Genomic DNA, 26,252 nt, shown 5'->3' with positions numbered 1-26,252 from the left:
TGGTGATAACGTAGTTGGATGGGCTATTTAGAGATTGGCTATGTACAGGTGCAGTGATCTGTGAGCTACTCTGACAGCTGGTGCTTAAAGCTAGTGAGGGAGATATGGGTCTCCAGCTTCAGTGATTTTTTTGCAGTTCATTCCAGTAATTGGGAGCAGAGAACTGGAAGGAAAGGCAGCTGAAGGAGGAATTGGCTTTGGGGGTGACCAGTGAAATATACCTGCTGGAGCATGTGCTTCGGGTGGGTGCTGCTATGGTGACCAGTGAGCTGAGATAAGGCGGGGCTTTACCTAGCAACCTTGTAGATGACCTGTATTGATTCAGGGGTGTGAATACTTATGTAAATAAGATATTTATGCATTTCATTTTCAATACATTTGCAAATATGTCTAAAAACATGTTTTAACTTTGTCATTCTGGGGTAGTGTGTGTAGATAGGCGAGGGAAAAATTTTTGGATTCATTTTGAATTCAGGCTGTAACACATAATAAAATGTGGAATAATTCATGGGGTCTGAATACTTTCTGAAGGCACTGTGCATTTGTATTTATTTCGACTTATTTAAATAGGCAAGTCAAATTCTTATTTACAATGACGGCCTACCCCGGTCCTCCCCTCCCCTAAACCGGACGACGCTGGGACAATTGTGCGCCGCCCTATAGGACATACTACAATTCCAATCACAAAACGTATTAACTTTGATTTTAAGCCTCAAAATACAACAACTTGCGTGGTTAACAGCTAAAAACAAATTGTGTGTGGGGGGGCTTTATAATGCTAATTCTATTTTCTAGGCTCCACATGTTGCCATGTAAACTATTAATGTTATTTCCAACAACCAATGAGCAAATCCGTTGGAAATCAGGATGCATAGCTAGATATTAAACGTTGAAAGGCCAGTCTCTCGCAAATGACAGGAGTGGAATGATAGCTATACAGCCTGGTACTCAGACAGACTATTGTAGATGTGCCTCTGTTGCAAAGCTGTAACCTGCTTTAGATAACGGGACCACTGTCCCGAGCGACCTCTGGCATGTTGAAAGCTTTCAAAATATGTCTGTAATCCCCGCCCAAGGCCACACCGACTCCACAGATAGAACAAGGAGCGCAGACTCACCGGGAATGACGCTAATCTCAATCACTGATTGGACAAATGTCCCAAATTAATGGAGCGAGGGCAGTTCCGGGATTCCAACATTGGCCTAGCAATTAGCCAACTAGCCGCGGGACCGAAACGCACTCTTAAGTACTTGAAAACATCAGCCCTGGACGTCAGGTATGGCTTATTTGGTGAATTGCTTCTTCCAATTATATCTAAGTAGATAATTTAACTGACAGTTTATAGTTGTACTGTCTCAAGCGGTGATCAAACAAACTTACCCTGCCTTGGTTTAAGTTAGCTAGCTAGCTAACGTTAATGCATTGGATTTCTTGCAGTTTCACAACGGCGCTCAATACGTTAAATTAGCCTCTTGTCATTTTGTTACATTTGCAGGTTTGGACAAGTACAATATCTTGATAGCTAGTTACCTAGCATACACGGCTGAGTCCAACGTTATCTAACTGTGTTTAACATTGATGGAACATGTAATCGAACAGACTTGATAGAAGAGAGGTGCTGTCTGTCAGACTCGACGTCACTCACAGTCAGTATGTTTGGAAATTTGATTATGGTCAGGTGTACGGCAATGCTGAAAAAGATGGCTTGCTAGCTAACGTGACAATGGCCTGACACTGACTGGAGTAGAGTCAGGGTACTCTGAACGGGGAGATTTCAGGATTAACAGCCATTGAAGAAGGGGAGATTTACTGGGTGTTACAAAGATTATTAGTCGTCTGCTAATTGAGTGGGGCACATACCCTCGTTCATCAACCTCCAGCAGCCTTTCACAGATAGTGTGTAGAGAAGGTAGGGCTGTTCTGGTGCTAATATGGGCGGTGTTCACTTACAAAATCTTATATAATATTTTCTATGTCAGGTGTTGATTGTATCGGTATGTACCTTTGCACCTCTGTCATAGGGGGTGAAGAGTTTTTCGCCAACTAGCTGGGTTGTTGAAGATTGTGGTGCTCAGGTTCCATTATATAGTCCAGCGCATAAGAACAATATGTACTCAATCGTGCATTTGATACAATTAGTGAACTTGGTACACAAATACTAAATACCTTAAGGAACCTTTTAAAGGTTGGAGGCAGTCTGGGAAGCCTATCATTCAACCAGGGTGGCCATTTTAATTAAATGGCTGCTGTCATTTGGATTTTCTGTTAGAAGAAAAGGGTGTTAACATTAGTCATTTTGATATTGTTTGTAATGATATCTACCTACTAAATAAACTACACAAATCATATAGACAATATTTCTGACCATAAGGGCTCCTGAGTGTGCAAGAGGGATCACTGCAGTACCTGGTTCGAATCTAGGCTGCATCACATCCGGCCGTGATTGGGGGTTGAATCACGGACAGCGACTACGTGGGGAAAAAATGGTTGACTTTGATTTCACACACTGCTAGGGCATGTCAAAAGAAGTACTTTTGGCTATAGTGCATCACTGATTTTGTCCATTACATCCCTGACTGCCATTTATATTATGGCTGCCAACCAGCTGCATGTGGCCATATTGGACTAGATTCAACTTGGCCATATCTCCATAATTAATTGGTGCATACAGCCTAGCCTTGTTGCAAACCAGCTTTCGTGGCTGGTCCTTCTGTAGCTCAGTTGGTAGAGCATGGCGCTTGTAACGCCAGGGTAGTGGGTTCGATCCCGGACCACCCTGTAAATCACATGACTGTGAGTCGCTTTGGATAAAAGCGTCTGCTAAATGGCATATATTATGGCAGAATTGAGCTAAAGAGGGGTCGGAACCCTGTAAATCAGTGATGCCTCGCAACACGTCAAGCCAATCAAATGTGTTTTATTTGTCACATGCTTAGTCTACACATTTTGTTTACGAACAGTGAAATGCTTACTTACGGGTCCTTTTCCAACAATGCAGAGTTAAGGATAATAGAAATAGTGACTCGGAATAAATCACCTTTGGCAGCAATTACAGCCTTGAGGGTATGATGCTACAAGCTTGGCACACCTGTATTTGGGGAGTTTCTCCCATTCTTCTCTGCAGGCCCTCAAGCTCTCAGGTTGGATGGGGAGCGTTGCTGCACAGCTTTTTCAGGTCTCTCCAGAGATGTTCGATTGGGTTCAAGTCTGAACTCTGGCTGGGCCACTCAAGGACATGGAGACTTGTCCCGAAGCCACTCCTGCACCATCTTGGCTGTGTGCTTAGGGTCGTAGTCCTGTTGGAAGGTGAACATTTGCCTCCAGTCTGAGGTCCTGAGCAGGTTTTCATCAAGGATCTCTGTACTTTGCTCCTTTCATCTTTTCCTCGATCCTGACTAATCGCCCAGTCCCTGCCACTGAAAAACATCCACACAGCATGATGCTGCCACCACCATGCTTCACTGTAGGGATGGTGCCAGGCTTCCTCCAGATGTGACACCTAACATTCTTGGCGAACTCCAAGCAGGCTTTAGTGTCTTTTACTGAGGAGTGGCTTCCATCTGGCCACTACCATAAAGACCTGACTAGTGGAGTGCTGCAGAGATGGTTGTCCTTCTGGAAGGTTCTCACATCTCCAGAGTAACTCTGGAGCTCTGTCAGAGTGACATTACATTTACATTTAAGTCATTTAGCAGACGCTCTTATCCAGAGCGACTTACAAATTGGTGCATTCACCTTATGACATCCAGTGTAACAGTCACTTTACAATAGTGCATCTAAATCTTAAGAAGGATTACTTAACCTATCCTAGGTATTCCTTAAAGAGGTGGGGTTTCAGGTGTCTCCGGAAGGTGGTGATTGACTCCGCTGTCCTGGCGTCGTGAGGGAGTTTGTTCCACCATTGGGGGGTGTAGGGCCTGATCAGAGCCTGGAGGTACTGAGGTGCCGTTCCCCTCACAGCTCCGTAGGCAAGCACCATGGTCTTGTAGCGGATGCGAGCTTCAACTGGAAGCCAGTGGAGAGAGCGGAGGAGCGGGGTGACGTGAGAGAACTTGGGAAGGTTGAACACCAGACGGGCTGCGGCGTTCTGGATGAGTTGTAGGGGTTTAATGGCACAGGCAGGGAGCCCAGCCAACAGCGAGTTGCAGTAATCCAGACGGGAGATGACAAGTGCCTGGATTAGGACCTGCGCCGCTTCCTGTGTGAGGCAGGGTCGTACTCTGCGGATGTTGTAGAGCATGAACCTACAGGAACGGGTCACCGCCTTTATGTTAGTTGAGAACGACAGGGTGTTGTCCAGGATCACGCCAAGGTTCTTAGCGCTCTGGGAGGAGGACACAATGGAGTTGTCAACCGTGATGGCGAGATCATGGAACGGGCAGTCCTTCCCCGGGAGGAAGAGCAGCTCCGTCTTGCCGAGGTTCAGCTTGAGGTGGTGATCCATCATCCACACTGATATGTCTGCCAGACATGCAGAGATGCGATTCGCCACCTGGTCATCAGAAGGGGGAAAGGAGAAGATTAATTGTGTGTCGTCTGCATAGCAATGATAGGAGAGACCACGTGAGGTTATGACAGAGCCAAGTGACTTGGTGTATAGCGAGAATAGGAGAGGGCCTAGAACAGAGCCCTGGGGGACACCAGTGGTGAGAGCGTGTGGTGAGGAGACAGATTCTCGCCACGCCACCTGGTAGGAGCGACCTGTCAGGTAGGACGCAATCCAAGCGTGGGCCGCGCCGGAGATGCTCAACTCTGAGAGGGTGGAGAGGAGGATCTGATGGTTCACAGTATCGAAGGCAGCCGATAGATCTAGAAGGATGAGAGCAGAGGAGAGAGAGTTAGCTTTAGCAGTGCGGAGCGCCTCCGTGATACAGAGGAGAGCAGTCTCAGTTGAATGACTAGTCTTGAAACCTGACTGATTTGGATCAAGAAGGTCATTCAGAGAGAGATAGCGGGAGAGCTGGCCAAGGACGGCACGTTCAAGAGTTTTGGAGAGAAAAGAAAGAAGGGATACTGGTCTGTAGTTGTTGACATCGGAGGGATCGAGTGTAGGTTTTTTCAGAAGGGGTGCAACTCTCGCTCTCATGAAGATGGAAGGGACGTAGCCAGCGGTCAGGGATGAGTTGATGAGTGAGGTGAGGTAGGGGAGAAGGTCTCCGGAAATGGTCTGGAGAAGAGAGGGGATAGGGTCAAGCGGGCAGGTTGTTGGGCGGGCGGCCGGCCGTCACAAGACGCGAGATTTCATCTGGAGAGAGAGGGGAGAAAGAGGTCAGAGCACAGGGTAGGGCAGTGTGAGCAGAACCAGCGGTGTCGTTTGACTTAGCGAACGAGGATCGGATGTCGTCGACCTTCTTTTCAAAATGGTTGACGAAGTCATCTGCAGAGAGGGAGGAGGGGGGGGGAGGAGGATTCAGGAGGGAGGAGAAGGTGGCAAAGAGCTTCCTAGGGTTAGAGGCAGAAGCTTGGAATTTAGAGTGGTAGAAAGTGGCTTTAGCAGCAGAGACGGAAGAGGAAAATGTAGAGAGGAGGGAGCGAAAGGATGCCAGGTCCGCAGGGAGGCGAGTTTTCCTCCATTTCCGCTCGGCTGACCATCGGGTTCTTGGTCACCTCCCTGACAAAGGCCCTTCTCACCCGATTGCTCAGTTTGGCCAGGCTGCCAGGTCTAGGAAGAGTCTTGGTGGTTCCAAACTTCTTCCATTTAAGAATGACAGTGGCCTCTTTGTTCTTGGGGACCTTTAATGCTGCAGACATTTTTTTTTTGTACCCTTCCCCAGATCTGTGTAGCTTCACAATCTTGTCTCGGAGCTCTATGTACAATTCCTTCCACCTCATGGCTTGGTTTTTGTTCTGACATGCACTGTCAACTGTGGGACCTTACATAGACAGGTGTGTGCCTTTCTAAATCAGGTCCAATCAATTGAATTTACCACAGGTGGACTCCAGTCAAGTCATAGAAACAGCTCAAGGATGATTAATGGAAACTGGATGCACATGAGCTCAATTTCGAGTCTTCTAGCAAAGGGTCTGAATACTTATTTCTGTTTTGTACTTTTAATACATTTGCAAAATAAATCTAAACCTGTTTTTGTTTCGTTATTATGGGGTATTGTGTGGTGTGTTAATTATTCAAGGGTCGCATTATTTTATAACATGCTTGATTGCATTTCAAAACATGAATGACTCATATGCTGTGTGATGACATGTACGGATGAATGATTGATTGATTGATACAGTAGCCTATACAAGTATTGGAGTAAAGAGTGTAAACAACACTAAATAAATTTTAAGTAATAATAACACATGGTGGTTAATTTCTGTATTATCAAATGAGAGACAAACCGATCACACAGGTCAGAGTTATACTTAAACTGAATCTTTATTAGTGAGAGCTTTGCAATGGCTGGTCGACGAATCACACTTAGATGATTTGTTGAGAGCCCCGAGACAAAAGTACAAAGGTATTTTATAGCCAAGATACACCCCTTTTTAACCTACATGATGAACAACAGATATATAGAATGGGTCACAAGGTTAAGATTTGTATGAAAGATACCGGTAATATTGTATGGGTTCCTGCATGTGACCAGCTGCTATAGCACTGCCTCAGCCATCTTCCAAGAAACTTAGCACTGTCTCCCATTTCAACCTCCAACATATTTTCTAAGCACACTCGCAATTTGTCTGCATAGGTTATGATACACAGTCACCTGCACGAACCCATGAAGAAAAACAAAAAATGCATACAGTTTGAGATTCAAAGCTATATGTTCAAAGACATTGTAAAGCACATATGTAATGCATAGTGCAGTGCATGCAACAATGGAGTTTAATAAAATAAGCTTTAGTTATCCATCACACTCTTAATGGATCAGCATGGTATGGTGGAAATTACTATTTCCATCCCAGAAAGTAAAATTAGCATAGCTTGTTAGACAAATCCAGGTAGTGTGACTCCTGGTTAAAGTGAAATGTATTCTTCTGGCGTCCTTTTCGTTGACTTCAGATAGCTTTACAGTGGATGGCCATGATAATGTCCCAATTTCAATGTCTCACCTGAGCCGCTTTTCACCTTTACCACCCATTTATGTCTTGTCCTTTCGTCTACCAGAAACATAAGAGAAGTTTAGAACAGATTTCTCCCCATGCCCACTCCGCGTGGACTCCTCCCACACTCCTGAGAAAAGTCATGAGAGAAAAGCAGTTGATAGCTTAGATGGGATGCTGTACACCGGTTTCTGGCTTGGACTCATTTCTCTCGGTGGAAGTGGCGCGGACAGGGCCGTATTGAACGCCTTTGTCGCTCTTCTTCAGCCAGTTAGAGGGGGGTTTGAGGTACACACACTGTTCGGTCCGATTATCTCTTCCATGCATTAAGATACCGTCTGATGTCACTTTTCATGATAACCTCGAGAGGACGGATCAGAACAACAGTTTAGTTCAGTTCATTAATCTATATGATAAATGATTAATTTGACCAATTATTCTTAATACAAAATTCTAAACATATGTCAAGGAGAATAACAACACATTATTCTTTCAATTTGGCTTATACTCCCCATCACACTGTCAACTCTTATCGCAGAGCCACGGGATCAGGAAGTTAAACCTCGAACCCATCGGGAATAGAACAGAACAAACAACGCAACAATACACTCCTTCACACATCACTTCATACACTCCTACACATCACTCAAGCTGTGTAAACTTCAATCCAAAACCTCAGAGGACTGTTCCCTCCCCCATTTGTGACACAACTCCCCATATGAGTAATGTGTAAATAAACACTACTGGGCGATTTTTATTTTTATTTTTTATTATTATTATTTTTTAATATATATATATATATATTTTTTTTTTTTTACAAAAAACAAATCAAATTAAAATCACTACTCTTAAAACCACTTGCTCCTACCTGGCACGCAGGCGTCCCATCTAGAGCTCTGGAAATGCAAATGCGCTACGCTAAATGCTAATAGTATTAGTTAAAACTCAAACGTTCATTAAAATACACATGCAGGGTATTGAATTAAAGCTACACTCGTTGTGAATCCAGGCAACAAGTCAGATTTTTAAAATGCTTTTCGGCGAAAGCATGAGAAGCTATTATCTGATAGCATGTAACACCCCAAAAGACCCGCAGGGGACGTAAACAAAATAATTAGCATAGTCTGCGCTACACAAACCGCACAAATAAAATATAAAACATTCATTACCTTTGACCATCTTCTTTGTTGGCACTCCTAGATGTCCCATAATCACTATTGGGTCTTTTTTTCGATTAAATCGGTCCATATATAGCCTAGATATCGATCTATGAATACTGTGTGATAAATGGAAAAAAAATAGCGTTTCATAACGTAACGTCATTTTTTAAAATTCAAAAAGTCGACGATAAACTTTCACAAAACACTTCGAAATACGTTTGTAATGCAACTTTAGGTATTAGTAAACGTTAATAAGCGATCAAATTAATCACGAGACTTAGTGTTTTCTATAGGGGTCCGTCTTGAAATACTGTCCGTGTATTTCTCAACCAAAATACCCGGTCGGAGACCGGAAGAAATGGGCTGTCTCTTGTTCGTTTGACCAAGAAACAAATCCTAGGCAAATAACAAGACTGGTGACATTGTGTGGAAGCTGTAGGTACTGCAACCTCAGCCATATTTAATGTCTTTCACCCATAACAATGGGTTGAAGCGGCGGATGGATGTATTTTTCCACTTTCAGTGATCATATTTTCCTGCACTTTCCAATGAAACGCACGTTCTGTTAAAGTCACAGCCGTGATTTAACCAGTTTTATAAACGTCTGAGTGTTTTCTATCCATACATACTAATCATATGCATATACTATATTCCTGGCATGAGTAGCAGGGCGCTGAAATGTTGCGAGATTTTTTACAGAATGTTCGAAAAAGTAGAGGGTAGACTGAAGAGGTTAAGAACTCCATAAAGAAAAAATAATTGTGCCCATATGGTCATAGGAAAATAAACTTAAGGCAGCCTACCCTTAGTCAAAGGAAACGCCCTCTCCTTCTTCACATTGGTCCAAATTACAAATATGGCTAAGAACTATAAACTTCATCATAATTATCAATATTACAAAATACCTTTAAATCAGTGTTACAAATGACCTTAAATTCATTGTCCAAATGGATTTCCAATGATGAGGGTGATCAAACCACAATGGACAGTCATGACCGAGGTCATACAAACCCTTCAAATAAGTGTTTCTTACTATATTACACAAATGAATGAAAAACAGTCAAACATTTCATACATGTTGTTTCACACGTTTCCAGTACATTCCTTTTTATCAAAATAATTCACGTGATAAATTCAAACTCAGAAAATGAAAAACTTCTGAAAATTCCATGTGTGAGCGCCTTTAAGATACCTTGGCACTAAAACAAATGGAAAACTCACGAAAACCGAAGGAAATAGAACACACATCAAACATAATATTTTAAAAACACCAACAAATAGTCAAGTGTTTTGTGTGTGGGTATTTGCAAACTTTAAGATAAAAACAAACAAAAAATGGCCAGGCCTTATATCATTTGGTATTTTACAGCCTTAAACTCACTCACTCTTCCTAAGATTATAGCTCCAGGAAACATTTCAAAGAGAGACAATAAAACCCACATTTTCCCAGAAAAAAACACAAAACATTTTGTCAGCATTCACTCTACACCGATTCAGCAAACCAAAAGTTAACTACAAACAAAACCTGATTAATAATGATAAGTCCACTGTACTCCCTCAAATCACAAATCATTAGTTTTAAACTTCCTCAATGTTTATGTGCTTAATCTAACATGCGCTACCCTTAGACATAATTATCCTGGTATCGTTACTAGACCAATTTCCAACAAATGATGTGATAGCTGTTTCGTCTTAGATTGTTCCTGTTACCCCTCTACATGTAGTTGTTTCCCCCTCTGTAGTAAATAACTCGGCGTAAGGAATCCATGATATTTAATAAAAATTTGTTAGAGACGTGTTCTCCTACGTCTCCCTTAACATACATACTGTAGGTGACTTCCTTCAGTCCCGGAAGAAAGAATCCTACTCAAAACACATCAGATAATACAGTATTTCAGTAAATGAAATTGACAGCTAAAATAAACAATAACCAATAAAGAAACCCACAACCCCTTTCCAGTAATCTAATCATTTTAACCTGTTGCATAAAGTTAGAAAAATATAAACCTGTTGTTTAACAAATCTAAAACCTTTAAAAAGTTGGTGCTGTCTCATCAGCATAATAGTCAAAACAAACTTTTTCCCACTCTTGGCTATGATGTTGGCATGCCCCAAAGGTCAATACTGTTCAGCTTTAATGATGTACCTTCTGTCTGTACAGGGTCTGAAGTTCCAATGTATGCAGATGATACAGTGATATATGTGCATGCAAAGAGCAAACAACAAGCTTCACAAGAATTCACTACTGTAATGGTCCAGGTGACAAAGTGGCTCAGGGACTCATGTTTGCATCTCAATGTAAAACAAAAACAAAAACAGTCTGCATGTTCCTCACAAAGAGGACAACTGATGCCACTGAGCCAGATGTCTGTGTCAGGGGAAAAGCTCCAGGTGGTAGACTATTTTAAGTACCACGTTATCATACTTGATTCCAATCTCTATTTTAAAAAAGCAAATGAAAAAGGTAACTCAAATAACCAAATTCAACCTAGTTAATTTCCAATACATACGGAATTGTTTGAAGACAGAGGTAGTAAAACTGTACTTCAAATCTGATACTCCCCCACTTATTATACTACCTGACTAGTTGGGCCCAAGTTTGCTTTGCAACATTAAAACCCATTCAGTCTGTCTGAAAACAGGCTCTCAAAGTGCTTGATAGGAAACCCAATAGCCATCATCACTGTTATATCCTCAGAAAGCATGAGCTCCTAAATTGGAAAAATATTTTGCAATACACTGACGCATGTCTTGTATTCAAGATTCTAAATGACCAGGCTCCCCCTACACTCAGTACTTTTGTTAAACAGAAAACCCAAACCACAAGGTCTACCATGAGAGGTGACTGTATAGTTCCCATAAGGAAAATCACCTTTAGTCAATCTGTTTTCTCTGTGAGAGCTTCCCATGTCTGGATTACCCTGCCATTAGACACACACAACTGTGATTACATGTGCACTGTCCATGTAAACATCAAATCAAACTCAAACTGCAATCCACTTTAATGACAGGACATTGTACCACGTAATAGAAACAGATTATAATTTTAGAATACATTAACTTCCTGCTCAAATTCACTGGTGTTCCCTAAACAATAAAACAAAGCAACAATATTCAGAAACTATCACAAAATGTTTCCGATTCAACTATTCAGACCTGAATCCCTTAACACTCCAATTCTTACCAGTAGGGAAAAAATATAATCCATAACGTTCGGCGTTTACCTCTATCGTAAGATTAAAAACAAACTTTACAACTTCTCTTTCGGCTTAAAAATAACATGTAATGCGCCAAATTTATAAAATAAATCAGTCAATCCATAAGAATAAAAAACACATTTTGGTGGGCACAACTCTATTGCAATTACCTAACTGTCTCTTCTTTGATTCAGTTATTTAAATACGACTCCATTCTCAATATGTTATTCCAGCAGACCATTTAGAGAACAGACAGCGTGTTTCATCGAAATTGCCTCGCTATTTATGTTGAATAAATTAGACTTTCAATTTGAACTAAGCAAGCTGTTAAAACGTTCAGTTTATATCTTAAACACTAGCGGCCGTGTCTTTCCAGGCAAAACATGCCAATAGTTGAATTCCAATCAGAAACCCAGATTTTAGTCAATACCATAGACCCAATGCTATTGAAATGATGAAGAAACCCTGCAAATAACCCAATTTACAATTGTCTGTAGTCGTAAAATCCGACACATACTAACGACACAATTCCCAGAAAATAGCCTTAATTAAAGGTCCAAGCGTTTCTCTGGAAATATTCTCACATGCCAAAGGAATAGGTTAGCAGTCAGAGTTAAATCTACATTCATTGACTACTAAACACATCTTGCGCTTTCTAATAAAACTAGATTGTTTTCTCGTGCCAAGTATTACTTTACATCACATTAATCACGCAATGATAATTATTTTGATGGATACCATAAGCTTTGTACGACGTTGTAAATTACGTCGAGATTCCATCTTAATTCACTCTAACTTTATGGAAAAATTTTTTCAATAAATCCAGCAACTCCTCTCATACTGGGATGAAAAAAAGAAAACACATTTTCAGGCCTTTAGGGCAGTTTTATTTCAAATGTAGTACCCAGACAGAGAGAATCCAAAAAGCTTTTTATAGTAACATCGTCAGGGTAAATTAACCAAAAGTGGACACACTCCAATCAGTTTCTAGAGCACAATTGCCCAGACTTTGTAGACAGTTTAATAATGCTTAAATCTAATCTCTATCAAATTATCCATTAAAGATACCAACTCAAAACGTACGTATGTAGGGCCTCCCAGGTGCCACCAGAGGTTCTGGGTTCGAGCCCAGGCTCTGTCGCAGCCGGCCGCGACCGGGAGGCCCATGGGGCGGCGCACAATTGGCCCAGCGTTATCCGGGTTATGGAGGGTTTGGCCGGCAGGGATATCCTTGTCTCATCGCGCACTAATACATAGCAGACAGTATCTGCTGTGTCAACAGTTTTGATTCTATAGAGACCAGTGTCTGTCCCTCCGACTCCAAACTGGAGCCATCTCTCCCTGGTACGGTATAGAACAGAAACATTAACTCATACTCTGGAATGCTCTTTAGTTTTTATCACCGAAAAGACATCGTAATACTGACTGAGGATATTTATCTCCCAGAGGCCCATCCTCAGTGGAACAGACACACACAATAGTTAACTAAATACTCTCTTCTGTTGCATAAAACAACCATTTGATGCAATAAAAGTATTAAAACAATCTTTCAATTTTGCTCTCACAAACAACATCAAAAGTGTAAAGACTTTACAACATAGAAAAGATGGAAAAACAGCCACATTTGTATAATTGTTTATCCGACATGTGGTTGCTGATGCTTAAAGTTTTATAAAGCCAGGATATATAAACAGTTCGGCTATTGATTATAGACCTAATTAAGTTGGTGTTTCCTCTCTCCTCACTATGCTAAGACAATTAAGAGCTGTTTTCTCTTCTCCTAACTCAGCTGCTGCCTCCGCCGCATTGTTCTCAACACCAATATGCTGGATAACGTTGCTATTATGCACATAGCAACATGGACTAGGTGCCAATTCAACAGCGCTCTGATTCGTTCAGAATGACCGCTATCCAATGCGGGAGAAGGTGCATTAGTTATAAAATATAATTTTTATTGTTTTTACGTAATATAACCATATACAATTTCAGTAGCACATGTCTTAGTGATGGACTGTGCCATCCCCACGGCCTCCACAATGGATCAGTCCACTCGGACAGGCGCCAATCAGACTGGTGTCTTGTACACCATGAAATTCAAAAATAAATTGTTGCTACTGCTTGACCAACAGCCTATCGACCGAACAATCAACTAGTTGATTAAATGGGGTCTGACTGGCAGCCATTTCTTTAAAATGGCCACCCTGGTTGACTGACAGGCTCCCCAGACTGCCTCCAATCTTCAATGTTCCTTAAGCTATCTACTATAGTATTAGTTTACCGAGTTTGATCATTATACCATAAAATGCACCAGTTTGTAGTCCTAGAAAAAAGGAAATGAAACCTTATGGTTGTGTTCATTTTGTTCTATGAGATAATATCAGACAGTTAACATGACATGTATGAATTATGAAGCCTTTATGTGCTTATGCATCAAAATTAGCAAAAAGTAATGTTAGCTGATGAAGATTCTCAGAACAAAATGTATAAGTTCTCCTAAGCCTGTGTTTACCAGGCTTTGTAGGCTTTGGCCAACAAGCCATGGCAGAGTTAGCCTCCGTTAGGGCCTACAAAAACACGCCATTACTATTGCTCTCTATTACCTAAGATCTGTTTTCAGTGTTCTAATGGAACAGGACTTTTCCCTCAGGTGTTACATGAGATCTGTGTGGATAGGAGGTTCTGTTATGAATACGTGTGTGTGTGTGTGTGTGTGTGTGTGTGTGTGTGTGTGTGTGTGTGTGTGTGTGTGTGTGTGTGTGTGTGTGTGTGTGTGTGTGTGTGTGTGTGTGTGTGTGTGTGTGTGTGTGTGTGTGTGTGTGTGTGTGTGTGTGTGTGTGTGTGTGAGAGAAACGTTGTGTTTGTGTGTAAGGAAGAAAGATGCTTTTAGACACACCCTTTTTCTGGTTAGTCAGTGTTGTAAAATGAAAATGGAGTAGAGTTGACGAAATGGTCAGGTTTCAACACACAACCTGCCACTCCCGAGACATGCACAATTCTGCTCTGGCTTGCAACAACTAGCTACAGTATGTAAAGAATTATTGTCATACCTTGCACCACTACTATGTTTTTCATGGCTGCATTTGTGTTAGTGATGGTGTGAGGTTTGTGTGTGTGTGTAATTACTAATGCTTGAAGCTTGTGGTGTTGGTTAATGTTATTGATGTAATCTAGTAGTTGTGTAACATGCTCTCCATTTCTTTCTGTTTCAGGAGGTGTCCTCCGATTGGCCTAATAGACAACGACGGTGTGTGACAGAACACTTGAGTGTGTGCGAAGAAATAAAGAGGGCGAGAAAGAAGAGGACCTGCAGTTGTCTGAGTGGCTTATTCTTCTTTCTGCGGGGCTCTATTTCAAAGGGATCATTGGAAAAGAGGCATGTTTACGGCGAAACCATGGCGACACAGATTTAGGCTCTGTTTGGGATGAATTGATTTGACCTGCATTGTCACAGACTGAACAAAACCGCTAGATAAACAGCTAATTGGTCCAGTTGACCCAACAAGACTGATCTCACCATTCTTTCATATTGACGGAGTACTGAAATAGTGGATACAACATTTTAAATAGCTTTTGTGTACAGGTTTTAATGTTTGAAAAAGCTGCAAGTGGATTTTTGCTGGGCAGCTTTAAGACTGGCTTAAAGTTGAGATTTTTGTTTGTCTCAACCGCTGCTGCCTCCGCAGGATATAGAGCCTTGAACTCTCCCCTTTGCAAGCATTCTGTCGCACTTTTCGCTATCTCACAAACACACATTTCAGTGCCTAGATACACCTTTTCTAAGACCAGAGTTCAGTCGATGGTCACTGCTCTGCTAGAGAACCCTGTTCTGCCGTTTCATAGGATGTCCTGTTACTACCTCCTCATTTCTGCCCCACATTTCCCTTACCAGAATTTGTAAATGGACAACTGTTAACACTCAAGCACTGAGTAATAGCTGAGGCGTTATAGCAAGTTAGTGTTCAATGCCTGTGGAGGGTTGGTTTGTTGTCTCACCAGGTCAGAAAGTGGTTGTTCAAGCAGTTCGTTGTGTATGTCCTTGTGGGTGGGTGTTGCGCTACACAGGAGAGATTTAGTTGATTTATTTATATTGTTGAACCAAATAAGGTTACATGAAGCCATATAAAAATATTTCTAAGAGTCGCAATTATTTTTGTAACGTTTTTAAGATGTGTAAAAGTTATATAGTCTAATATGTACCTGTAAAGTTCTACACACATGTAAACAAAGGTGTAGACTTTACTATAAAATCATTATTTTAGTTTTTAAGTGGTTTTATTGGCTGAAGTGCAAATATCTGGCTAGCTTTCTCTAAGATGTTTCTCCCAAATGACTGCTTTGTGTAATATTACAAGTGCTGGTCCCTAAGATCCTTCCCTTCTACCATCATGCTCCCTTATCCCATACGGACACCGAGGTGTTCTCTCTGACCCGTCCACCACCCTTCTCTTTAGATATACGCCTTCTACCTCTCTCTTTCTCTCTCCCTCTGATGCCGGGGTTTAGTAGTGGGGGGCTAGGGGGAGAAGTGGGTGGCCCCGCCTCTTCTTCTCCCCGTCGGTTCCACCCCAGCCGCTATGTACCCGTCTCCGCGGCAACCACCTTTCTGGTCACCTCCACCACACTCTTCTTCTGCTTCACGTGAGTAAGACGCGCGCACGCACACACACACACACACACATATTAGATTCCATGTTATATCTCTGTATCTCTCTTTCCCTCCAGGTGTCCGTGGTTGTCAGAGCATGTCTCCTCCGTCGTTCCCATCTATAACGCTGTGGTCTTCCTCTTCACCCTCGCCAACTTCTGCATGGCCACGTTTATGGACCCAGGGGTCTTTCCCAGAGGTAAGGAGAGTGTTGAAGATAAATGACTTGGGTGTGAAGAAAGTGTGTAAGGTTTGTGCGTGTGTGTTCACAGCGGAAGAGGATGAGGATAAAGAGGATGATTTCCGCGCTCCGCTCTATAAGACAGTGGATATCAAGGGCATTCAGGTCCGGATGAAGTGGTGTTCCAGCTGCCGCTTCTACAGACCGCCCCGCTGTTCACACTGCTCTGTGTGTGACAACTGTGTGGAGGTAAACACACACACACACACACACACACACACACACACACACACACACACACACACACACAGACCTGTACTTCTACAGACCGCCCCGCTGTTCACATTGCTCTGTGTGTGACAACTGTGTGGAGGTAAATACACACATACACACAGACCTGTACTTCTACAGACCGCCCCGCTGTTCACACTGCTCTGTGTGTGACAACTGTGTGGAGGTAAACACACACACACACACACACACACACACACACACACACAGACCTGTACTTCTACAGACCGCCCCGCTGTTCACATTGCTCTGTGTGTGACAACTGTGTGGAGGTAAATACACACATACACACAGACCTGTACTTCTACAGACCGCCCCGCTGTTCACATTGCTCTGTGTGTGACAACTGTGTGGAGGTAAATACACACATACACACAGACCTGTACTTCTACAGACCGCCCCGCTGTTCACACTGCTCTGTGTGTGACAACTGTGTGGAGGTAAACACACACACAGACCTGTACTTCTACAGACCGCCCCGCTGTTCACATTGCTCTGTGTGTGACAACTGTGTGGAGGTAAACACACACACACACACAGACCTGTACTTCTACAGACCGCCCCGCTGTTCACATTGTTCTGTGTGTGACAACTGTGTGGAGGTAAACACACACACACACACACACAGACCTGTACTTCTACAGACCGCCCCGCTGTTCACATTGCTCTGTGTGTGACAACTGTGTGGAGGTAAAACACACACACACACACAGACCTGTACTTCTACAGACCGCCCCGCTGTTCACATTGCTCTGTGTGTGACAACTGTGTGGAGGTAAACACATACACACAGACCTGTACTTCTACAGACCGCCCCGCTGTTCACACTGCTCTGTGTGTGACAACTGTGTGGAGGTAAACACACACACAGACCTGTACTTCTACAGACCGCCCCGCTGTTCACATTGCTCTGTGTGTGACAACTGTGTGGAGGTAAACACACACACACACACACACACAGACCTGTACTTCTACAGACCGCCCCGCTGTTCACATTGCTCTGTGTGTGACAACTGTGTGGAGGTAAAAACACACACACACACACAGACCTGTACTTCTACAGACCGCCCCGCTGTTCACATTGCTCTGTGTGTGACAACTGTGTGGAGGTAAACACATACACACAGACCTGTACTTCTACAGACCGCCCCGCTGTTTACACTGCTCTGTGTGTGACAACTGTGTGGAGGTAAACACACACACAGGCCTGTACTTCTACAGACCGCCCCGCTGTTTACACTGCTCTGTGTGTGACAACTGTGTGGAGGTAAACACACACACAGGCCTGTACTTCTACAGACCGCCCCGCTGTTTACACTGCTCTGTGTGTGACAACTGTGTGGAGGTAAACACACACACAGGCCTGTACTTCTACAGACCGGCCCGCTGTTCACACTGCTCTGTGTGTGACAACTGTGTGGAGGTAAACACACAGACCTGTACTTCTACAGACTGCCACCTAGCTCACACTACAGGTGGTATAACGGGTGACAACTGTGTTATAACATGTTGTCCGTGGCAACAGTAGAAATATCAGAGAAACATCAGTTATTTGATTATAATTTTGTTTTTTTTCCTCTATTGACCCTTTTGTGACTGTTTTGACCTGTGTGTGACCTGGCAGGACTTTGACCACCACTGCCCATGGGTCAACAACTGTATCGGGCGCAGGAACTACCGTCACTTTTTCCTGTTCCTGTTGTCCCTGACGATCCACATCATGGGTGTGTTCGGCTTCGGCCTGCTCTACGTCCTCCACCACCAGCACCAGCTGGACAGGGTTCACTCCGCTGTCACGTATCCTTATTGACACATACACACACACACACACACACACGCTAGTTGTTGTGTTTGTGTCCTTAACTGTGTGTTCCCAGTATGGCTACAATGTGTGTTGCTGGCCTCTTCTTCATCCCAGTAGCAGGTCTTACTGGTTTCCACATGGTACTGGTAGCTCGGGGTAGGACCACTAACGAGCAGGTACAGCTGTCTGTGTGGGTCTTGGTGTGTTTTCCTCTGAAAGGGCTGACATGATCTAAAAATAGACCTCTCTCTCTCTAGGTCACAGGGAAGTTTAGGGGCGGCGTTAACCCTTTCACCAATGGCTGTCTGAGGAACATCTCACACGTGCTCTGTAGCGCTCAGGCTCCCAGGTTAGCGACCGTCTCTCCTTCATGCCTCCTCATTTCCTCTGCTGTTGCAGCTTATGGTTGAACAAGACCCTCAGGGGTAAGGAACTCAGTATAGCCTCACTGTTATGGTGGTTAACTAAATATCTATATAATAATATTTCTACTGTGTAATGTAGTATGAAGTTGGTGTATGTTTCAGGGAAGTCATTCATGTGTGTGTGTTGCTGTCTCTGTCAGGTATGTGGGGAGGTGGCGGGGCAAACAGACAGCGGAGGTGCAGCCTCCCTTCCTCCGCCCTCCTCTCTCCGAGGCCCAGCTAGAAGCCAAAGTCCTGGACAATGGCATCCAGAACGACTGCCACAGCACTAGGGTACACACACACGCACACACACACAAAATAAACTCTTAGCCGTCTCTCGTGTGTATGAACAGTCTTGTTCCTTCCTGTCCCTGTCAGTCTAAGAGCAGTTTAGAGCAGATGGAGAGCCAGTCAGCTGATGCAGAGCCTCCACCTCCTCCCAAACCGGAGCTCCGCTACCCTGGTCTGCCCCGCGCTGACACCGAGGGTGAGCAGTGAACACACACAAGCACTCCCGTATCCCACGGCGTTGTGTAGATTTTAAACACTGTTGTTTTTTTCCTCCAATCAGAGAGCAGCTTGCTGTCTGATGGTCCGCCCACTCCATCTATGTACAAGTACCGGCCGGCGTATAGCAGCCCACAGATGAACCACACAGCTCTAACACACCCAAACAAGGTACGCACGCATGCATTCCCCTCCATATTAGGGCTGTGATGATACATACCACTGTCACAATATATTTTCCATGGCAAAAATTAAAACACGAAGCAGACCACTCTTTGGTCCTTTAAAAACCTGCTGGATGTAAAATATTGTGTGCTATAGTTTGGAAAATAAATACATGTGACTCTGGTTTACAACATAATGATGTTTGTTTCCAACATTAGGGCTGTTTTTCTAAAGGGGTTAAATCCGCTTTGTTTTGTTTCCTTGCCACGATACTAACGAGTATCGCGATCCTGGCCCTACTCTGTATGTATTTGGACGCTGAAGCTAAAATGTTTAGTTTGGCTCTATACTTAATATAATACAAAATCAATTTATATTTTAATAATGACTGTTTTACCGTTTAGAAATTAAAGCACTTTATTGCCAATTCACTTGCTATTGGACAAAACATACTCTGAAACACAACCAAAACAAGCTGTAAATGCATCCAACAAGTTTGTAGCGTCACACGCTTGATGAAGTCAGTGTCCAAGGAATATGGGCCAAATATACTTTAGACTACTTTAATACACTATAAGTGAGTTTTGTCCAACTACTTATGACACCTTCAAATGATATGAAGTACATTAATTTCTAAATGGTAAAAAATGGACATGTATGAAAATACCCTCTGTAGCTCCCTCCGGCAACCACGAGCACAACCGTTCCTTGATTTTAACTGGCGGCTTTATTCTGTAGTTTTAGTCAGAATTATCACCTTCCGTGAGGACTATAAAGTAAATGAAAATACAGTTGAACACACTCATAGAACCTCCTTATCTTACGAGTGACTTATTAGCTTGATATAACTCTGAAGTGTTTAGCCGGATATATAACAGTATCAGATTAAACGCATGAATAAAGGAAAAATACCTCATTGGCTGCTTATTACAGAAGGGAGGAAATCCAAAACTTCACGCTTCTTATACACACTTCATCCTTAATTATTATAACGTTACCATCCTAACATACACGCTTCATCCTTAATTATTATAACGTTACCATCCTAACATACACGCTTCATCCTTAATTATTATAACTACCATCCTAACATACACTATCCTTAATTATTATAACGTCCATCCTAACATACACCTTCATCGTTAATTATTATAACGTTACATTAAATTTCATAAATGGTAAAACCATCCTAACATACACGTTCATCCTTAAATTATAACGTTACCATCCTGTAGCATCCTCATACGCGCTTCATCCTTAATTATTATAACGTTACCATCCTAACATACAACGCTTCATCCTTGATTATTTAACTTACCATCCTAACATTATTCATCGTTAATTATTATAACGTTACCATCCTAACATACACGCTTCATCCTTAATTATTATAACGTTACCATCCTAACATACACGCTTCATCCTTAATTATTATAATTATACCATCCTAACAGGACTTCATCCTTAATTATTATAACGTTACATCCTAACATACTTAGAACCTCTTTATCCTTAATTATTATAACGTTACCATCCTAACATGAACGCTTCATGTTTAATTATTATAACGTTACCATCCTAACATACACGCGTTTAATCCTTAATTATTATAACGTTACCATCCTAAAATACCTCATTGGCTGCTTATTAATTATTATAACGAAATCCTAAAAACTTCATCCTTAATTATTATAACTTCATCCTAACATACAATCCTTAATTATTATAACGTTACCATCCTAACATACACGCTTCATCCTTAATTATTATAACGTTACCATCCTAACATACACGCTTCATCCTTAATTATTATAACGTTACCATCCTAACATACACGCTTCATCCTTAATTATTATAACGTTACCATCCTAACATACACGCTTCATCCTTAATTATTATAACGTTACCATCCTAACATACACGCTTCATCCTTAATTATTATAACGTTACCATCCTAACATACACGCTTCATCCTTAATTATTATAACGTTACCATCCTAACATACGCTTCATCCTTAATTATTATAACGTTACCATCCTAACATACACGCTTCAACCGTTACGAACTACACCCGAAGACATGAAAAACCTAGCTAACACAGTGTGGGATTGTCTTCCCTCCAAAGGTGTGTTGCTACAATAATAATTCCCGTTCCAACAGTTATTAGCTACGTCGTTCCGCTTGTCATTTCCCCCGCATAGTGAACACGTAAACAATTCGAACAGAAAACAACGACATAGTCTGTCAGTTACACCCTCAAATAAAAGTTCTGTACTGTCGCCTCATATGAACCATTTTATTCTCAAATCCATAATGCTGGATGGAGTATAGAGCCAAATGTAACCATTTAGCTACGCTGTCCAAATGCATATGGAGAGGAGTGTATACACACCGACACGTTTCTTACGCAGTCCAGACCTTTAACATTTGAGATGACCGACATCGTGAGATCCATTCCCTGAGATGACGTAGCTCTACTCCTTTAGTTTATAATCTTCTCCTAAACACAGGGTCAAATCAGTTGATAGCTCAGCTATAGAAGGCTGGGTGGGATTAAGCCTAGGGCATCCAGGTGGGATTAAGCCTAGGGCATCCAGGTGGGATTAAGCCTAGGGCATCCAGGTGGGATTAAGCCTAGGGCATCCAGGTGGGATTAAGCCTAGGGCATCCAGGTGGGATTAAGCCTAGGGCATCCAGGTGGGATTAAGCCTAGGGCATCCAGGTGGGATTAAGCCTAGGGCATCCAGGTGGGATTAAGCCTAGGGCATCCAGGTGGGATTAAGCCTAGGGCATCCAGGTGGGATTAAGCCTAGGGCATCCAGGTGGGATTAAGCCTAGGGCATCCAGGTGGGACTAGCAGAGACACCTCTCTGAGGTTCGAGCCTTTCTTCTTTCCTTTGTGTTTAATTCCATCCCCTTCTTTTTTTTGTTTTTACTCTGAATTGATCACTCAGTGGCCATCAGTTGATCAGTAAGTCTCAGTTAGTGTTGTGTGTGTGTGTGTGTGGTGTGTCCATTTATGTCTGTAAAAAGGTGTATGCTTGTGACCCCCCCCCAGGGTGAGTGTTCTTGGTAATGTGATGCACCAGTAGACCTTCATCCTCCCCTGCTGGCTCTCTGTAGAACCTGTGATCTGTACAAATTTCTATGTTGTCTTCTGTTGAGGAATGTCTCCTCAAAGTAATCCCTTTGTAACATACGTTCCCATCCTCCTTCACGCTCTTCATTTTACCTTCACTGTTGCTTACTGCTCTTCTCTCCTATCATTACCTTCACCACCTCTTTCTCCTCTCTCTCTCTCTCTCTCTCCAGATGATTCGTGGGGACAGTCTGGACTCTCCCTCCATCCTCCAGTCGAGTTGCCAGCCCAGCACCCTTGATGGGGGGTCGATAATAGGTGTGGGGGTGCATAAGGGGGGAAGGGAAAGGGGCGAGGGCCCCGGGGGAACCAGCGGGACGGGTGGTGGCGTCTCGGGGGGCATCTCCGGGTACTCCCTAGGGGGGCGGTCGTACACTTCCTACCCCTCATCTCTTGTGTTGTCCACCGGTGGCTCCCTCTCCTCCAGCATGCGCTCTGCCCACACGCACCACAATACTCTGGGCACGCTCCAATCAGAGGGCACCACCGACACCAGCTACAAGAGCCTGGCCAATCAGACACCTCGGAATGGCAGCCTGTCCTACGACAGCCTGCTGACACCGTCCGAGAGCCCAGAGTTTGAATCGGCTGCTCATGAGCTGTCCCCCCAGAAGCCCCACACCCCCGCAGCGTTTCCCCCGGCGACGACCTTCTCCTTGCCGGCCCCCGGTGTCGGGGACGCGCCCCTGCAGGGGTACACCTCGCCCTTCCTCTCTGCACAGATGGCCCAGCAGAGAGAGGGCCAGCTGCTCCAGGGCTCTGCCTCTTTCTCCTCCCCCCACAGGGCGTACCTTCGCGCCATCAGCCCGCCCCTGCCGACTCCTCCCCCACACACTGCTCACCCCGAGACACCGCACCTCCTCCACCAGGACACCAGACACCCACACCTCCGTGCCTCCTCCTCTCACCCCCTTCCTCCCGTCTCTGAACAGCCCTCCCCGTCCTCCCCCCGTGCCTGTTCCCCTGACCCCCCTGTGTCCCCCCTGCCCCGAGGCCCCTCCCTGGAGCAGTCTCTCTCCTACACCCGAGAGGCAGGGCTCCAGCACAAGGCTCGGCCAATGGGAGGAGGTGGTTTGTCGGGAGGGGGCGGAATCGGAGTGACCCAGGCTCCACAGTGAGTAGAGATCTGAGCCACAAGCCTGGTACTCTTCGTACTCCTCCTCTTCCTCCCTGATTTGATCTATGTGAACCCTCTTCCTCCCTGATCTGTGTGAGTCTTTTTCTCCTCTTGGTATCGGTAAGTTTTTCTGCTGGAGTGTGTTTTTAATGTCTATAAGAACTATGCTCAGGTGTAACTGTAGTGGGATGTATATCTGTTTGAATTGTGTCTACTGCTACTGTCTTCTCACTCCTGTCTGTTCTGTGCCCTTTTCCTCCACCCAATGAGCCTTCTACTCTTGTAACCTTATCGTAAGTCTTGTTATTACAGTCTATTTTTGACTCGGATCTACTCACCTCTTCTCTCTCACTCCGTCATCCCATCTGCATCCTTACCCCCCCCCCCCCTTTTCCCGCCGACTTTCCAATCAGATCCACATCTCGCCCAGGCTTGGCCAATCACAGTACATCTAAACCAGGGGGCGGGGTGAAAAAGGTGACTGGCGTCGGAGGCACAACCTATGAGATATCGGTTTGAGTGACAGACGTCCGCCCCGGCCAATGATAGAAAGAAGATTGTTCCACTGGACAGATTCCAAATTTCTTACTCTGAGGAGCTTCAAGATGGATGTTCACTAAAATGCACCCACACAATGGTCAATATGGAGTCGGATAGTGGAATAGAAGTGTGTTGGCTCACTGGTATTTCAATTACCATCCTATCCTTATAGTGCAACTGGCCATCTTTATCTGCCAATCTTTCATATTGGATGTTGATCAGTGTTGGAATGGGACAACCTTACCTCGGCCTCTCTGTGAGCCATAGACTGTATAACATAAATGCTATTATGACTGCTGGGTACTAAACTCTCTCTATAACACTTGTATAAAAATATGATTTGTTTTGGTACATTAACACATGGAGAATTTATGCGATAAAATATCATCCTGGAAGGAAGGCTTTTTAACCAATCAGTATGGTGCCTGAGAGGGCGCATATGGACTGGTGACCAATCGTGGCACTCTGTGGTTCAAGACTTCCTGCTCCATCATATGGATGGATCAATCACAATGGATCCCCACTACACAGTAGTCATTAATTAGTTAGTCTGCAGTGATGATGCCTCAACCACTATAATTTCATTTTAGTTTTCTAAAAAACCAAAGCTTTATTTAATTGTTTTATATAAATGTCTAAAAAAATCTTTAAGAATTATTGGGTCAGATGATGAAGATATAGTTTATTTTGCTTTGTGACAAACTGTTAATGTGAGTGAGTTAGACTGGTCGCTTGTTTTGATTGAAGGCTGCTTCAGCCTGTCATAGATCTTGATGGAATATTCATCCAATGTGATGATCCTCTCTGACGGACAGCTGAAGTGACATCACTGAGGATGTTGAAAGCCACAAAGAAAATAGAAATTCTGAATCACAAATACAGCACAAGCCTCTTTGTGGAATGTACACAATGTTTTTTATTGATACATTATTCAAATTCTCTGTTTGTAGTTTTAAATGATTGTCCTTTTGATGTTAAATGTTTTCTGTCAATCGAATGCTAGAAAAACCTTATAAAGATGTCTAGCCAAATGGATTTAGGGTGGGAGGGGCTTATTTATTTGAGCACACAGGGAAACCTTTGGAATTGTGTTAAGAGCGTAAACTGATCTCTACGTCCTGGAGTTGGATGAAGTTGCCCCTAGACAATGGGGCTTTTTGGCCCTAATGGTTAAGGTTAGGACTAGGGGATGTTAAGATTATCCTAGATTTGTTCTCAGAAGGGTCATTTATAACCCAGAGCCCACATTGCTGTCATAGTGCCTTGTCCTTAAATTCTAATGTACTTGGACAATTCCAAGAAATCAAATTCTGGGGGGTGGTTTATTTATAGATGGTATAATGGTATAATTATAGATATTCTATAGTAATGTCTGATTGTTAATAGAAATGTATGATGTGTCTTGGGGGGGGGGGGGGGGGGTTAAAATTGAGGACTGTTTTGATTGTTTTTTTGCCTTGATACCATTTGTAGTAAAACTAAGCATTTTGTTTTTTACAGTATTTCGTATGACTACAGCCAGATAAGAATGTTATATTTGAGTTTGTTTTGTAGATATTCTGGCCTCTTGATTTTCTTTATTTTGAATCTCTTTATGGTACAATTTAACATTTTGGCCACAAATACGTTTAGGAAGGTATGGTCAGGAACACAGGTGGGTGAGAGGTGGTGTTATGTTTAATCCAAAATTATGAGAGTTGGAATGTCAAAGCTAGCTGAATATAACATGTTATGTTCTGAAGCACACAAAGTAGACTATCCCACCAACCAATCAAACAGCAGCATGGCCAGTCAGTGTGTGTGCGTCCCCCTCGTTTAGATGTGTGTGTGTGTGTGTGTGTGAGAGAGAATATATCCTTGCCAAATGCACACCCGGTTGATATGTATGATGACAATAGTTAAGCATTATAATGGCACAAAAAGTCAGACATACAGGACTGGAGAAAGTCTGACTTACTTTGGTGGTGAAGAAGTGAATATACATGAGTAAATTAGAATACTATTGTTGTAAGCTGTGCTGAATGGAAAGAGTGTCACAAATTACTTCAATGAT

The 26,252-nt window shown here is 43.2% G+C and overlaps 1 protein-coding gene across 5 annotated transcripts; it reads left to right on the top strand.

Moving 5' to 3' along the window:
- Positions 1-986: 986 nt before the first annotated feature.
- On the top strand, positions 987-25,604 carry LOC123993428 (palmitoyltransferase ZDHHC5-B-like). 5 transcript variants are annotated; one of them, XR_006831448.1, is made up of 13 exons: positions 987-1,291; positions 14,612-14,775; positions 15,906-16,040; positions 16,125-16,246; positions 16,320-16,477; positions 18,144-18,316; positions 18,397-18,499; positions 18,581-18,672; positions 18,889-19,021; positions 19,109-19,217; positions 19,302-19,408; positions 22,716-23,779; positions 24,073-25,604. XR_006831448.1 is itself a non-coding variant. In XM_046295560.1 (13 exons), the coding sequence occupies exons 1-13, from the start codon at positions 1,280-1,282 to the stop codon at positions 24,176-24,178; spliced, it is 2,355 nt and encodes a 784-aa protein (XP_046151516.1). In that variant the 5' UTR covers positions 989-1,279; the 3' UTR covers positions 24,179-25,604. The 5 variants fall into 5 exon arrangements, 4 of the variants coding, with proteins under 4 accessions (XP_046151517.1, XP_046151519.1, XP_046151516.1 ...); XM_046295560.1 differs by having other exon boundaries at positions 989-1,291; positions 22,716-23,656; XM_046295561.1 differs by lacking the exon at positions 24,073-25,604 and having other exon boundaries at positions 22,716-24,068.
- The last annotated feature ends 648 nt before the right edge of the window (positions 25,605-26,252 follow it).

The sequence above is a fragment of the Oncorhynchus gorbuscha genome, linkage group LG13, assembly GCF_021184085.1.
Source record: "Oncorhynchus gorbuscha isolate QuinsamMale2020 ecotype Even-year linkage group LG13, OgorEven_v1.0, whole genome shotgun sequence".
In the NCBI taxonomy this organism is placed as follows: domain Eukaryota; kingdom Metazoa; phylum Chordata; class Actinopteri; order Salmoniformes; family Salmonidae; genus Oncorhynchus; species Oncorhynchus gorbuscha.
Note: the sequence above shows the minus strand (reverse complement) of the source record. Positions and strands in the feature narration are given on the sequence as shown.

Coding starts and splice junctions, on each gene's coding strand:
- LOC123993428 (XM_046295560.1), top strand. Junction 16,247..16,319: donor CCCAGGGGTCTTTCCCAGAG/GTAAGGAGAGTG, acceptor GTGTGTTCACAG/CGGAAGAGGATGAGGATAAA. Junction 16,478..18,143: donor TGTGTGACAACTGTGTGGAG/GTAAACACACAC, acceptor GTGACCTGGCAG/GACTTTGACCACCACTGCCC.